The sequence below is a fragment of the Muntiacus reevesi genome, chromosome 3 (genome assembly GCF_963930625.1).
Source record: "Muntiacus reevesi chromosome 3, mMunRee1.1, whole genome shotgun sequence".
NCBI lineage: Eukaryota > Metazoa > Chordata > Mammalia > Artiodactyla > Cervidae > Muntiacus > Muntiacus reevesi.
The window spans coordinates 109245052-109259576 of NC_089251.1; the positions used below are offsets into that span (position 1 = coordinate 109245052).

At 47.8% G+C, this 14525-nt stretch overlaps 1 protein-coding gene across 1 annotated transcript in view; it reads left to right on the top strand.

Annotated features, from left to right (window-relative positions):
• The first annotated feature begins 5651 nt into the window (after nt 1–5651).
• GRHL3 (grainyhead like transcription factor 3) overlaps nt 5652–14525 on the top strand; it is a 35577-nt gene continuing 26703 nt past the window's right edge. Inside the window, exon 1 of the mRNA XM_065927527.1 lies at nt 5652–5761. Coding sequence (XP_065783599.1) covers nt 5745–5761 — 17 coding nt within the window. The 5' untranslated portion in view covers nt 5652–5744. The remainder of the gene's footprint in view (nt 5762–14525) is intronic.

The window sequence follows — 14525 nt, forward strand, 5'->3', positions numbered from 1 at the left end:
AAAGAAAGCATCACAGAGTAAGTGCTCAATAAATGATAATAATTCTAATTAAGATCTGATCTGATTCCTGAATTCACTGCCTAGAGCTTTCAGGTTGGACAGCCCTATTCTCCATTCATGCATCTTATAGGGAAGCTCTGAGCAAGGACTCTGAGCTTTTATTATCTTTATCTCCACTTTTACTCCAGGAAGAATGGGACATGATGACCATTTAGTCAAAAGGCATTTATTTTGATTTATTATAGCAGAAAGTGAAGAAGAACTAAAGAGCCTCTTGATGAAAGTGAAAGAAGAGAGTGAAAAAGTTGGCTCAAAGCTCAACATTCAGAAAACTAAGATCATGGCATCTGGTCCCATTATTTCATGGCAAACAGATGGGGAAACAGTGGCTGACTTAATTTCTGGGGGCTCCAAAATCACTGCAGATGGTGATTGCAGCCACGAAATTAAAAGACATAACTTTTTGGAAGGAAACTTATGACCAACCAAGACAGCATATTAAAAAGCAGAGACATTACTTTGCCAACAAAGGTCCATCTAGTCAAGGCTATGGTTTTTCCAGTGGTCATGTATGGATGTGAGAGTTGGACTATAAAGAAAGCTGAGCACCAAAGAATTGATGCTTTTTAATTGTGGTGTTGGAGAAGACTCTTGAGAATCCCTTGGATTGCAAGGAGATCCAACCAATCGATCCTAAAGGAGATCAGTCCTGGGTATTCATTGGAAGGACTGATGCTGAAGCTGAAACTCCAATACTTTGACCACCTGATGTGAAGAGCTGACTCATCTGAAAAGACCCTAATGCTGTGAAAGATTGAAGGCGGGAGGAGAAAGAGATGACAGAGGGTGAGATAGTTGGATGGCATCACCGACTCAATGGACATGAGTTTGGATAAACTCTGGGAGTTGGTGATGGACAGGGAGGCCTGGCATCCATGGGGTCGCAAAGAGTCAGACATGACTGAACTGAACTGAATACATTTAAATTGGGATTCTGTTTATAATTCCTAATCATAAAAGCACAATCAATGGACAAAATTTGGTGGGGGAGGAGAAGGATAGGGAAACAATTAAAATTCCATCATCTTGGGGAATTCTCCGGTGGTTCAGTGGTTAGGACTCTGCACTTTCACTGCTGTGGGCCTGAGTTCAATCCCTCGTCATGGAACTAAGATCCCTGGTTGGGGATGTAAGATAACACAAGCCGCCACATGGCCAAACAAACTAAATAAATAGAATTCTGTCATTTTGGCACCCACAGAGGACCACTGTTGACATTTAGGTATTTGTCCTTTCCATGTTTTTATATAGGTCAACAAATTGCCATTAAGTGTGGAACAACCATAGTTTTAATGTGTTAGAAAAGGAAGAGCTGTCAGCAGGGCATTCACGCCGAACACTGCAAGGCCCCTACTGTAAACAGCGCTGGGACTGTGCAGCGCACAAGCTGCGGAGACATGCAAGCAGCTCCGGGTCTCAGCAGTCACCTAACTCAGTGGTCCTGACCTTTCAGTTCAGTTCAGTCGCTCAGTCGTGTCCGACTCTTTGCAACTCCATGGATGCAGCATGTCAGGCCTTCCTGTCCATCACCAACTCCCGGAGTTTACTCAGACTCATCTCCATTGAGTCGGTGATGCCATCCAACGATCTCATCCTCTGTTGTCCCCCTCTCCTCCTGCCTTCAATCCTCCCAGCATCAGGGTCTTTTCAAATGAGTCAGTTCTTCCCATCAGGTGGCCAAAGTACTGGCGTCTCAGCTTCAGCATCAGTCCTTCCAATGAATATTCAGGACTGATTTCCTTTAGGACGGACTAGTTGGATGTCCTTGCAGTCCAAGGGACTCTCAAGTAAGTGTCTTTCCCAACACCACAGTTCAAAAGCATCAATTCTTCAATACTCAGCTTTCTTTATGGCCCAACTCTCACATCCATACATGACTACGGGAAAAATGATAGCTTTGACTAGATGGACCTTTTTTGGCAAGGTAATGTCTCTGCTTTTTAATATGCTGTCTAGGTTGGTCATAACTTCTCTCCCAAGGAGCAAGCGTCTTCTAATTTCATGGCTGCAGTCACCATCTGCCACGATTTTGGAGCAAAAACTTTCCTAACAATTACTCAGTGCTACATGCCAGACTCAAATTCATGTCCATGAGTCGGTGAAGCCATTTAACCATCTCGTCTTCTGCCGTCCCCTTTCCTTTTTGCCATCGATCTCTCCCAGCCTTCATGGACATGAATTTGAGCAAATTATTGGGAGACAGTGGAGGACAGAGGAGCCTGGAGTGCTGCAGTCCTCAGAGTGACCAAGAGTTGGACACGACTTATCGACTAAACAACAACAATGTGCCAGGCAGGCTTCCTTGGGGGCTCACTGGTAAAGAACCTGCCTACCAATGCAGGAGACACAGGGTTGATCCCTGGGTCAGGAAGATTCCCTGGAGGAGGAAATGGCAACCCACTCCAATATTCTTGTCTGGGAAATCCCATGCACAGAGGAGCCTGGACTACATGGACTGTAGTCCATGGGGTTGCAAAGAGTCGGACTCTACTGAGTGACTAAACAACAACAATGCACTTCATATACATTATCCTATTTAATTCTCATAATAACCTCACGAAGGGGATACTATTTTTATAACCATTTATAGGTGAGGAAACAAGCTCAGAACGCTTAAGTCATTTGCCCAAAATCACACAGCTAGTAAATGGTGGGGCTGGGATATGAACCCAGGTCCTCCAGTCTCAGAGTAATACTGACAGATAGCACAGATAACTTTTAGCACTATGCTTGCAATACACAAACAGGAAATAAATTGCAGTCATCATTACTTACTGTTATTATTGTGAATACAATCATTATGTCACATATGATTGGTGAGTCTCTGTTTTCAATCTCCTCTGCCAAGAAACCAAGAACTGGGCCAATCCAAGAAGGGGAAGAGATGCCAGCCCAGCTGAGCCCTGGGCTGTGCCCATGCCACACAGGAGTAGGAAAGGAGTAGGAGTGGGGGCAAAGCTTGGGTAGCGTCTCTAAAAAACCTGGCATCTCTGAATGCTTCAGCGAAGGCCTAGAACAGCCCACGCCCCCATACTGAGAGGCCTAGCTTCTGCGGGAGGGTCCCAGAGACCTTATAAACTGATTCATCGTACCCTGCCGACCCCCCCTGGACCACAAGTCCCTCCATCTCATCCAGCGTGCCTTCTGGAGCATTCCGTCTGTGGAGACGTTAAAAACCCTCTGCCCCACGACCTGCTGATCTCCGTAGATGGGTGAGGGCCATTAAAGAGGCACGATCCAGAGGTGTAGAGAGAGAAGACCCATTTAAAAAGCCCAGCGAGCACAGACACGCTGCCCGGGTTCCCAGTCTCCACCTGAGCCCAGCCAGCGTGAGTCACCCCCATGGCCCTTTACCTGTGAGTTGCAACACAGCTGAAAGAAACTTCACAGCCTTCCAGGAGGCGGGCAGACAGGGACACAGACAAGTGTGCCATCCTTCGGGCGTTACTAAGCTTTGCAGTTACAACTGGCACCAAATGGCCCTCCTGCCACCAATAACCCCTGCCAAGGGCTTGGGCATCCAGGCTCTGCTCTCTGATCAGATCCCAACTCTAGCGCTACCACTCCTAGGCCATGCAGCTTGAGGAACTTATTTAATCACTTCATACCTCCTTCTCCTCATCTCTAAAACAGGGATAATACAAGGGCCTATGGCACACAGTGGTTTTAAGGATGAGACAAGGTACGCACAGGCTCAGCACAACGCCTGACGTGTGAGGTACGCTGGGCACCTGCCGTGTGCCAGACACAGTGGAAGGCGCTGGAGAGTCAACAGTGACCCAGACAAGGTCGCTCCTCCTACAGAGGTTACACTCTAGAAGAAGGGGCAAAAGACAATAAACAATCTAGAGAGATGTCCAAAAGTCATAAGGGGTTCAGAGAGCCAGAATTAAGTGATGTGATACAGTGACTGAATGTCTACTTTAACAAGGGTGGCGGGAGAGGCCTGCTCTGAGGAGGTAGCTTCACTAGCAATTATTATCATTATTTACTGTTGTTTGTCAGGACCCCCTCCATTATCCCCAACATAGCTTCCAGCGAGGAACCAGCCTCTGACAATTCTCAAACTCAGTATCCTCTCTCCATAGGCCTGACCACACCTCAAGAGGGCTCCTCTGGATTCTGGCCGTACCTTGAAAACCTCCATCAGACTGGCAGGAGTAGCTGAAACCCTGCCTTTCCCTGAGAGAGAAAGGAGTGGGCCAAGGTGAGGCTCTCAGGAAGACAGAGCAAAGGAATGATGTGTCCAAAGGTGTGGGGGTGGGGGGGTAGGGGGCGGGGAGGAGAAAAGAAAGAGAGGAAAACAAAAGATAACAAGACTGGCTGAGACTTCAGTTCAGATTCGTGGTGGAAGCTCTATATAAAGTTCTAGCATTGTTATGTTTGTTGTGGATCTTCTGGGTTTACCAACCTTGTTCTTTATGGAAAACAGCTCATGGCAATCATTCCACAATTACTTCGTCTAACAGGCAACAGATTTCTCCTGCATTTCCAGTGCAGAATGAAGCACTTACGGGAGTTTGGGAAATGACTGGCTAGCTAAAGGTTTCGAAGGTGACCGACTTCAACTTTTCCATCCCTTGTGTGCTGGCCAGAGGTATGTGGTTTGCTGACATCTCATTCAGATCTGTATCACACCAAATAAAAGGCTGCCTGCATCCTACACCCCCACTCCCAGCCACCAACACACACACACACACACACAAGATCATAAACTCCAAGAGCAGTGACCCTATCTTTTTGGCCTGTCTCCCCAGAACCCAAAGGAGGGCCTGGCACACATTAGGTGTTCCATACATGTCTGCTGAATTGAGGCCAGTGACTTCAGCTCAAAGGGACAGCCACATGCGGAGTGAGATGACTGAAGATTCAGATCTGGGCTCTGACACTAGCTCATGCCCTTGGGCAAGTCACGTTTACCCTCGGGCTTCCATTTCCTCACCTGTGAAGTGTGTGTGTGTTGGGGGAGGAAGAGAGAATGCTAATAGCTACCACAGTGGGTTGCTGAATAACTGTAAAAGACTATTCAGAAATAAGCTTTCCCTTAAAGGGAGATCTCTAGGAAAAAAAAAAGGGGACTTGCACAGAGGCCCACAGGGGAAGATCTGCTCTTGCCTTTGGGAATTCCCTGGTGGCTGTGAAGTAGCGATGCTGGTTAGGGGAGGAGGCCAAGGGAATTTGGCAGGGTGGTGGTGGGGAGGGGCGGGGGGGCAGGCTGTTCCAATGTTCCAAGTATCCAGGATACTAGAAACAGGAATCAAGATTTTCTGCAGCCAAGTATCTGTTTGTCCCTGTATTTTTCCTCTGGCTATCTTCTCTCCAGCATTTTTTTTTCTCCTCCCTCATCTCCACCCCCACCTCCTCACCAAGGAAGGAATTGGCCAGTTCCACCCAGCCAGCACCCCCCATGGCTCCGCCCCCAACTCGGCAGGCCAAGAGTTAACAGCTGCACCTGTTGAGGTATACCTGCTGTCGCCGGCACCTGTACCTGCAGCCAATCAGCGCCAGCGCTGCCGGGAACCTACCTGTCAGCAGAATCCCCACACTGAAACCTCAACATAAATCAAACAGTTCCCTGGGCAGGGAATGTCTGTGTCAGGCGAGAATTAGAGACGAGCGGTCAGCAGAGCCTCGGTGCCGGGTGCCGATCCATCGTTCCAGCCTGGGAGCCTGGGAGCAGGAAGATGTCGAATGAACTTGAGTGAGTAAACAACCGTGGATGCCTGGCGTTCTCCGAGCGGGGAGACTGTATGGGGTTTCTAGAAGGGGAAAGGGCAGGGAGACCGGCGCCAAGATTCACAGGGCAATTTGTAAGGGTAAATGAATGGGCTGACGATCTCACTGTAGCGTGTTGAGGCAGGCCCCGTCTCAGGCGAGAGCTGAGTGTTTCCCTGGGAAAATCTTTTTTTTTCTCTCTCTCTCTTCTCTCTCTGCTGAGCAGTTTCGAGACAGGTAGGGAAACACAGGACTGAAACTGTGAAGGCTTTCGGCACCACTTTCTGATACATCGAAGGAGCCTTGGAAGTTAGAGACAGCGGCCAATCCCATCTAGGCTTTCCATTTTCTTGCCCTAAAGAAGTTTTTTGAGGTGGTTCTAAGAACTGTCTTAGGCAGAGAGTTGGGTTTCTCCAAAGGGACTTGCTTGTTGGAACAGTCCCAAGTGGGAAAGTTAAGTGTGCTAGTTAAACATATGCACTCTTTAGTCAGTTTGTCCTATGTTCAAATCCATGCTCAGCTCCTCGTGAGCTGTGTGATCTTGATTTGGACAAGTCATTGAACTGATCTGAGCTTCATTTTCCTCATCTAGAAAATGGGTACAAGAATGTTCTGGAGGATTATTGAGAGTTAAGTGTGATAAACTCTGTAAAATGCTTAGCACAGAGCCAAGGTCTGAAGACGCATTCAATAAAACGTGGTTGACTTTATTCAGAGGCTGTTCTAAGGCTGAGGAGGCTGAGCTGTGGTTTTCAGTGAGGTCATCTCTATTGCCTGACAGGACGCAGGTGACTTCTTGCCCACAGCTGGGATTTAGAATCCCTGCTGGCTGATACTTTTACTATGGACTCCCAGCTTGGGGTCCAGACCTCAGAGAAGGTGGGATGAAGCTGGGATTCTGGGCTGCTGTAACCTGAGTTTAGGGAGTTGGCAGAAACCAGGTTCCTAAAACAGAGACTATCCTTTTCCTTCCACCCTCAGAGGTAAGAGGGCAGAGTCAAGGATTAAACAATCTTTTTTTTTTTTTTCCTAGCTACTCCTTAATAGATTATTTAAAGAACTTGAAAACCTAACAGCAGAGCATGTGGTGGGACCTGACTGCAGACAAGATTCCATGATACCAGTCAGCACTTGGATTCTCCTGGGTTAGCTATCTATGTTCATGGTAGAATCACTGGTCATCAGATTTCTCTAGAATGGGCTTCTTGGGGTTGATAATGTGTTAACAACTGGAATGAAAGCAGGTCAGTGAAGCCAACACCAAGGTTCAAGTTCCAGCTCTGCCACTAATTAGCTGTGTGACTTTGGCCAAGCCACTTCACCTGAGGGTCAGTTTCCTCACCTGTAAATTGTGGTCATATTGGTACTCACTTAATGGAGCTGTTGGGGTATCCAATAACTTTAGAAAAGCAATTGGTTTAAATCCTGGTTAAGGAGCAATCTGAAATACCTTTGTTACTTCATTCAAAAATAACCAATCAATGAGCATTTCTTGCTTTCTGTTATTCTTTATTTCTAATATTTTTAATAATTCTAATTTAATATTTCTAATATTTATTCTTTCAATATTCTATTATTTCTTGCTTTCTATTATTCTATACTTTGAAAACAAAAAACATTTGATGTGTCCCATCCCACTTAGCTCTGACAGCAGAGACTGCAGACAGAAATATGTTCATTGGTGTCCCTTAGGGGCTAAGTGTCTTGAAGCTAGGCTACTTGAACAAAAAGGTTTCCTGCGTTTCTCCTCCTCAATGATTTGACTCTGAAGTCAGAGTTGGGTTGGGGTGGGGTGAGGGGAACCTGTGCCTGCTGAGTAATTGCAGGCAGAGTCTGAAGTCATCACTAAAGATTACAATGACAGTCTCAGTGCCTGGGGGCTCAAGTGCCTTTACTGATAAAGGGGGGTTGGGAGCGGAATCCACTGCTTGGCTTGCAAGTTTTGAGCTGCTTGTGCCGGGGACACTTGTCTTGCTGCTGCCGTGCCCCCAGAAGTGCAATTAAAGAGAGTTGGTCCTCGCATCCATCTTGATCCAGAAGGAATGACCACCTCTTGCCAGGCCCTGGTGTAGTGGGAAAAGCCCGACTTGCACAAGAGTCTAAATTCTGCCACTTAGCAACTTCAGGATCCTAGTGAATTTGCTTCTCTTCCCTGACCCTCAGTTTCCTCGTCTCTCCAGTAAGGATACAGACACCCACCTGGTCAGGAAAACAGTGGGCACCCGTAGGTGGGCCACCCGATCCGGAGGAGGAGCTCCGTAAATGTGAGAGCCCAATTACTAGGCCACTTCGAAAGCCGGCTCTTGGCGGGCATGGAGGCCAAGCGGTGTAGTTAAAAGCCAGCTCAAGGCAGCTGGCAGGTGGGGCGCACGGGACTTTTCATGTGGTTGGAGCTGGGCGCATCTGCCAGCCTCCAGCCCTCCACAAACCGCTGGTGCCTCCAGCCCGTGGTTCCTACCCAGCGCCTCGGGGGCTGGAGCCGGTCGCAAGGGATCCTGGGGCGGCGCCGGAAGTCGCTGCCAGACGCCCCCGTCTCGCGGGAAAGAGCTCCACGAGAGAGCTCTACGGGTCGCAGTCAGGCTGCCATGTTTGGAGAAGCGCCTTTTTGGGCGCGAGGGTGTATTGGGCACTTGGTTGGCCAGTGTTGTCCCGTTCTGGCCGTTGAGGAAATGAAGGGTGTGGAGATTAAGTATTCAGCACGCAGTAGGTCTGTGGAATGAAGGGAAGTGAGGGAGGCACCCCGGGATTCCCTTCGAGCTGCCGCCTGCCCCCCCTCCCTCGCCCCGTCTGAAACCGTCTACCTCCCCGAAGCTGTCTGAATCTGAAACCATCCTCCTCCCCGAAGCTTGGAGAGCCTCAAGGAAGGGTGGGAGGGGGACTCGACCCATCCCATCCCGGTCTGTGACCTCAGGCCTCGCCGCCACTCCACCCAAGCTCCGAGAGAGAGCGCTTGGGCTCCAGACTGCCTGCAGCGCTGAAAGAGTTAACCAGGAACGCCTCCCGCTGTGGTTTTGTGGTCGAAACCATGATTGCCAGGAGCAAATTTTTGTCGTGTTATTAAAAGTCAGGGCTACGCTGCTGGTGAATGAAAAGTTAAAAACCCTCGTTAAGACCGGACTCTGAAACAGGCAGACTGGGCCGAGAGGCCCCTGCGACGACCCTAAGGGCGGCGGCGCCTGCCATTCGGTCTGCTGCCTTCTGCTAGTAGGAGCCCCCGGTCGGTGCCTGGAGCCCAGACGGTCTGTTCAGGGGTCCACACGGAGGACGACGGGAAGGAAGAGTCTCAGGGCTGAAAACGCAAAGAGCTATCCGAAGCACCCTTCGGTTAAAACAAAAGTAACAGTCAAGTTTTTATTTGAGCTCTGACTTCACACTGGGCACAGGGTCTGGTATTTGATAAAGACATCATCTCCTGTAACCCTCCCAGCACTTCAATGAAGGATGGGAGTATAAATAGTTTTGCAAGTGGGGGGATTTCAGCTTGTCCCAGGCTCCCCAGGATCTCGCTGAAGAGCTGGGATCTTATAAGGGGCCAAAAGGACGCTCCGCACCAATGTGTCACCCTGCTTCCCACCAGCACAGATGTTGAAAACTGATGAGATACTGTCAGACTGTTGACTGTGCTTATCTCTGAGCAGAGGAATGCAGGTGAATTCTAGTCTCTGCTTCCAATTTTTCTGTATATTTCATTTTTATATATTGTGTTTTATATATTGTGTCAAAAGTGACCCTGTGTCACTTTTGAAATGAGGAGAGGGAGGAGTCATAATTTTTTAAAAGAATTATTGGTTCACCTTAAAAATCAAAAAAACGATATTCTCAAAGTGTGGTCCTTGGACCAGCGTCATCATCATCATCACCTGGGAACTCCATAGAAATGCAGATTCTCAGCCCCACCCTAGAGCTACTGAATCAAAAATTCTGGGGGTGGGGTTCAGCAATATGTGTTTTAACAGGCCCTCCAGGTGATTCTGATGCCTGATCAAGTTTAAGAACCATTGGCCTAGAAGACCTGGCAGAGGATGGGAAAGCAGGAGCTTCCCAATTCCACGCTGACCTGCAGTGTAGTTGCTGAGTCAGCAGGCTGAGAGCTTTGCTCTGGAGTCACACCTGTGTTTGAGCCCAGCTCTGCCAGGTAGGAGCCACTGGTGGCTCAGACAGTAAAGAATCTGTCTACAATGCGGGAGACCTGGGTTTGATCCCTGTGTTGGGAAGATCCCCTGAAGAAGGAAATGGCAACCACCTCCAGTATTCTTGCCTGGAGAATCCCATGGATGGAGGATCCTAGCAGGCTACAGTTCATGGGGTCACCAAGAGTTGGACACGTCTGAGCGACTTCACTTTCCTTTCACTTTTCCTGCCAGGTACAGCGTGGGTAACTTTGGGACGGGCTCTTTAACCTCTGTCAGTGTTTCTGCATAGGTAACATGCACCTCACAGGGCATGGATGAGAATGAAGAAGCACAAGGCCTGACTTATAAAATAACTTAGTTGCTTTCCTTCCCTTGTCAGAAACTCAAGTTTTCGCATTTGTGGTGGTGGTGGTTTAGTTGCTAAATTGTGTCCAATTCTTGGTACCCCGTGGACTATAGCCTGCCAGGCTCCTCTGTCCACGGATTCTCCAGGCAAGAATACTGGCGTGGATTGCCATTTTCTTCTCCAGGGGATTGTCCCTACCCAGGAATCAAACCTGGGTCTCCTGCATTGCAGGCAGATTCTTTACCAATTGAGCTACAAAGGAAACTTTGTTCCATTAATAAAATGGAACAAATAATCCTGGCTGGCTACCCACCCCCTCCACCCCACACCCCCAACCCCATTCCTTTTGCTTCTTTAAAAAGGTCAGAGCAACTGATCTAGTGAAAGTCTTGAAGGGAAAGGCTCTCACCAATATTTGATGTTATTTCACTGGGGCTTCCTAGGAGGTTTGCAAGAATGAGGAACTGTTGAGGGCTGGAGCAGCATGGTATTTACCTTTGTGTCCCAGTATCAGACCTGTTCAACACAGTTGAATGAATGAATGAAGGGATGTGGTGCCTTGGGTCTCTAGATGGAGTGCACTTCGTTCACATCTCAACTGAATAACAGAAAAGAATTAGGAAAATTGGACAGGAAACCAAGAGGAGAATATAGCATGAAAAAAAAAAATTCCCATCGAGGGAAGAATTTTCAAAGGGGAGAAAGTGAGTTTCTGGTATAATTAGAAAATGGCACATAATTAATTTACATGCAGCTAAAAGTGTTGGCTGGAGCCTGATGGCTCTCGGTTAACTTGCCTACCTGGATCCAGATGATGAAGCTGGTGATGCTTGCAGCCCTTTGTCTGAGAATCTCTGGTCTCCTTCTGTCAATAGTAGAAGGAGAAAGTGAGGCTGTGAGTTGTACAGTTTTCTGGGGGCTACCCCACAGGGTGAGTGTTAGTAAGAACAATTCATGTTTTTATGTGCTGGCACTATACTGAGTACTCTGCCTTCATTATCCCTTTGCATTTTCCAACAGTAATATCTCACAAAGGTGTAAGAGTAAACCAATAAATGACTTGAAATTGTTGGGCCAGCATCTGGCCCTTGATAAGCCCTCAATGAATAATAGCTGATGTTATTGCTCTCATCTTCTCCCATTTTTTACTGGTAAGAAAGTTGAGGCATGGAGAGGTCAAGTGTAAAGTCACACAGTCATAGCCGAGCTGAAACTGGAACCAGCTCTGCCTAGCTCTGAGGCCCACTCTGTAACTATTTACAAAGGTAAATATCATGTTGTCCCTGCCCTCAGAAGTTCCCAATCCTTGCTAACCTCCTCATTCAAACTGGGGTCGTTGTAGAGCCATTCCCTAAGCACTGCCATTTCCCCATTGAGGCCCCCACGTGAGCCCCCAGCAGGTGACAAGGCATATTTCACAACCTGTGCATCCAGAAACCAGATGGGCCACTTGCAAGCACAGCAACCCTGGAGCGGTCTGTCATGCCCAGGGAACACCTTCCATGGGGATGACTGAAAAATGATTCCTCCGTGAGCAGTTGTGGCAGGGCCTCCCCATGGGTAATTAGTGAGTGTGATTGATCACTGCTGATGAGCTGTGTGGCTTACAACAGGGTTTGACAAGTCATTGGGTGTATCTGGGTGTCAACACCCAGCTCAGGCAGCCTCTGGAACTCTTCCTCCTCAGGCTGGAGGGAAGTGGGGCCCAGATGCCTGGATCGGTCCTGTTTCAGGGATCTCCTTTAGTGGGGCTTGAGGCTGCCCCCTTGGTGGTGAGTTTTCTCCCCCCTTCTGTAAAATTAAGTCACAGGCCTTACTTTTCCATCTCTGAATTATAGAAATGCCTTTGAGATAAGGTAGTGACTGAGCTGAGTACTGGACAGGAAGCTAAGAGGCTTGAATCCCAGCCCTACTCTGTGCTGTGTGTCCTTAGGCAAGTCACAGTTGCTGCCAAAGATTAGATTTCTAGGGACTTCCTCGGCAGTCCAGTGGTTAAGAGTCTGTGCTTTCACTGCTCAGCACCTAGGTTCCATCCCTAGTCGCGAAACTAAGATCCCACAAGCTGGGTGGTGTGGCCAAAGCAGACAACAGCAACAGAAACTAAAAAAGAGAGGCTAGATTTCTAAAGTCTCTTTGCACACTAACTGGAACACCAAAAAATATCCCTCAACTAGTAGCTTTACATTTGCTTAGTCCCATTAGGATTCTTAAGTTGGCTTGGCCAGAAAGCTGTGCATATTCAGAATCTGAAAGGACTTGGGATGAAACTATACTTCACCACTGTAGGCACTTAACCTCTCTAGGTGTCTGAGGAGACAGCCTTGTCAAGGTTCTTGATGCTAGAAGACAGAGCCCTCTGTTCTAGGCCTGGCGCCATGAGATACCAGCTAAGTAGACTTAGGCAAGCCACTGGCCTTCTCTGTGGCTCATTTTTCCTGTTATCAAGTGGGGATAGTCATACTCTCCCTCCCTACCTTATAGGAGCATTGCAGGATCAGAGATGATGACAAATGTATGAGAAGCATGTTGAAAAATATAGCACACTATGCAAATATGAGGGATTGTCAAATCTCACACTTGAGTTTCCTCCTCAGTGGACTGGCCTTCCTTGAAACAAAGCAACATATGCAAAAACCCTGGCTCACACCTGGCACACAGTAGGCGGACAATCTCTGGGAGCTGTCCCAGGCTTATGCCTTTGATCCTGCCTTTGATCTGGAAGGTCAAAAATCCTCTCACACCCATCTTCACATTTCTTCTTCCCCTCCACTCCTCTTTTCAACCAGCATCTAGTTATTCCCCAAAGTTGAAGCAGGTCAGAAGTCCTCTGGCTTCTTTCCCTTCATAGCTTTCTTCACCTGATGGTAGCTGTCCATTTGTTTTTGTGGTCATGTTTGTCTTGCCTGCCACTAAGCTGCAACCTCTGTGACAATAGAGATCTTATTGTCTCGCCCGCCCAGGACAAAGCCTGGCACGTAGTACAGTAAATATTGACAAATATTTATTAAAATGAGGCATAGATGGTTAGGTGGATGGATGCCACCCAGCTTTATTGTTTTTTCCCTCTCTTTTGCATCCCTTCTTAGAAACTAGTGGTTGGTGGAAAAGCAACTAGTCATGGAATTAGATTCCAGGAGGCTGGCTTTGTAACTCACTGGGCCAGTCCCCTGGAACAGGTCACCTAAAGTCTGTTGTCTGTTTTCTGGTCTATAAAGTAGAGATAATAACACATCATGTATGTTGGGAGGCTCCATGAGATAATGAATGTGAAAGTCAAGGCAAGGGGTTATTACACTGTCTCTTTTGTTTTTGACATGGAACCTGTTCACAGACAGGATGCTGGGAGAGGATGTTAATTTAAGAACCTCAGGCAGTGTGTCCCCTTTACTCTCATTTGGGGGTTCTAAGAAAATGATGGTCATGATGATGGTGGTGATGATGGCTGTTATTTACTAAGCGATTATTCTCTGGCAGGCTCTAGGCTTAGCACATTTCTCATGTTAATACACTTAATTTTCCTAACAACCCAGAGATTATCCCCACTCTGAAGTAGCCAGCCCTGGTGACTCCATCATATGACCATGTTCTAATTTTCTTCACAGCACTTATCACTAACCCAAATTAACTCATTTACCTACTTGTTTATAGTCTGTCTTCCCCCCAATTAGATTGCAAGTTCCATGGGAGCAGAGCCTTATCTGCCATGCTTTTGGCTGATTCCCCAGTGCCTAGAAGAGCCCCTGGTTAGCGCACAGAAGACACTCAACAGACCCATTTAACAGATGAGAAAATAAGCCCAGAGAGGCTCAGTGCCTTACCCAAGGACACACAGTTACTTGGGTCCGTCAGGCTATGCCCCTGATGTTACAATACTTCCTCCCACAGTACTACGGATCCTTCTGTGCTGCACCTGGGTGAAGATCTGATGGCAGGAAGGCTGCCCAGAGTCATGTCCTCTCCCTATAGCCTCCTCCGCCATCCCCCTTTCACCTTCTGCTTGTTGAGGAGCTCTGCTTTGGACAGGGACACCAACAGAGAGTTTGCAGAGGCCCTCGGGGAAGGTGACTGGTCTCCCGTCTTTGTTCTGGCTCTGTCTCCCACTAGTAGGGCTCACACCTTCCTGGACCCTTTCATATCTGTTCCCCACCGGGCCCTCAGCCCTCAATTCTAATCTTTAGGAGAACAGGGAGCCAAACATTTTTAGATTTCAGTATTTGGCACATGAATCAATGCTAATTAACCTTATCCATAGCCAAGTCTTTTTAGAAGCC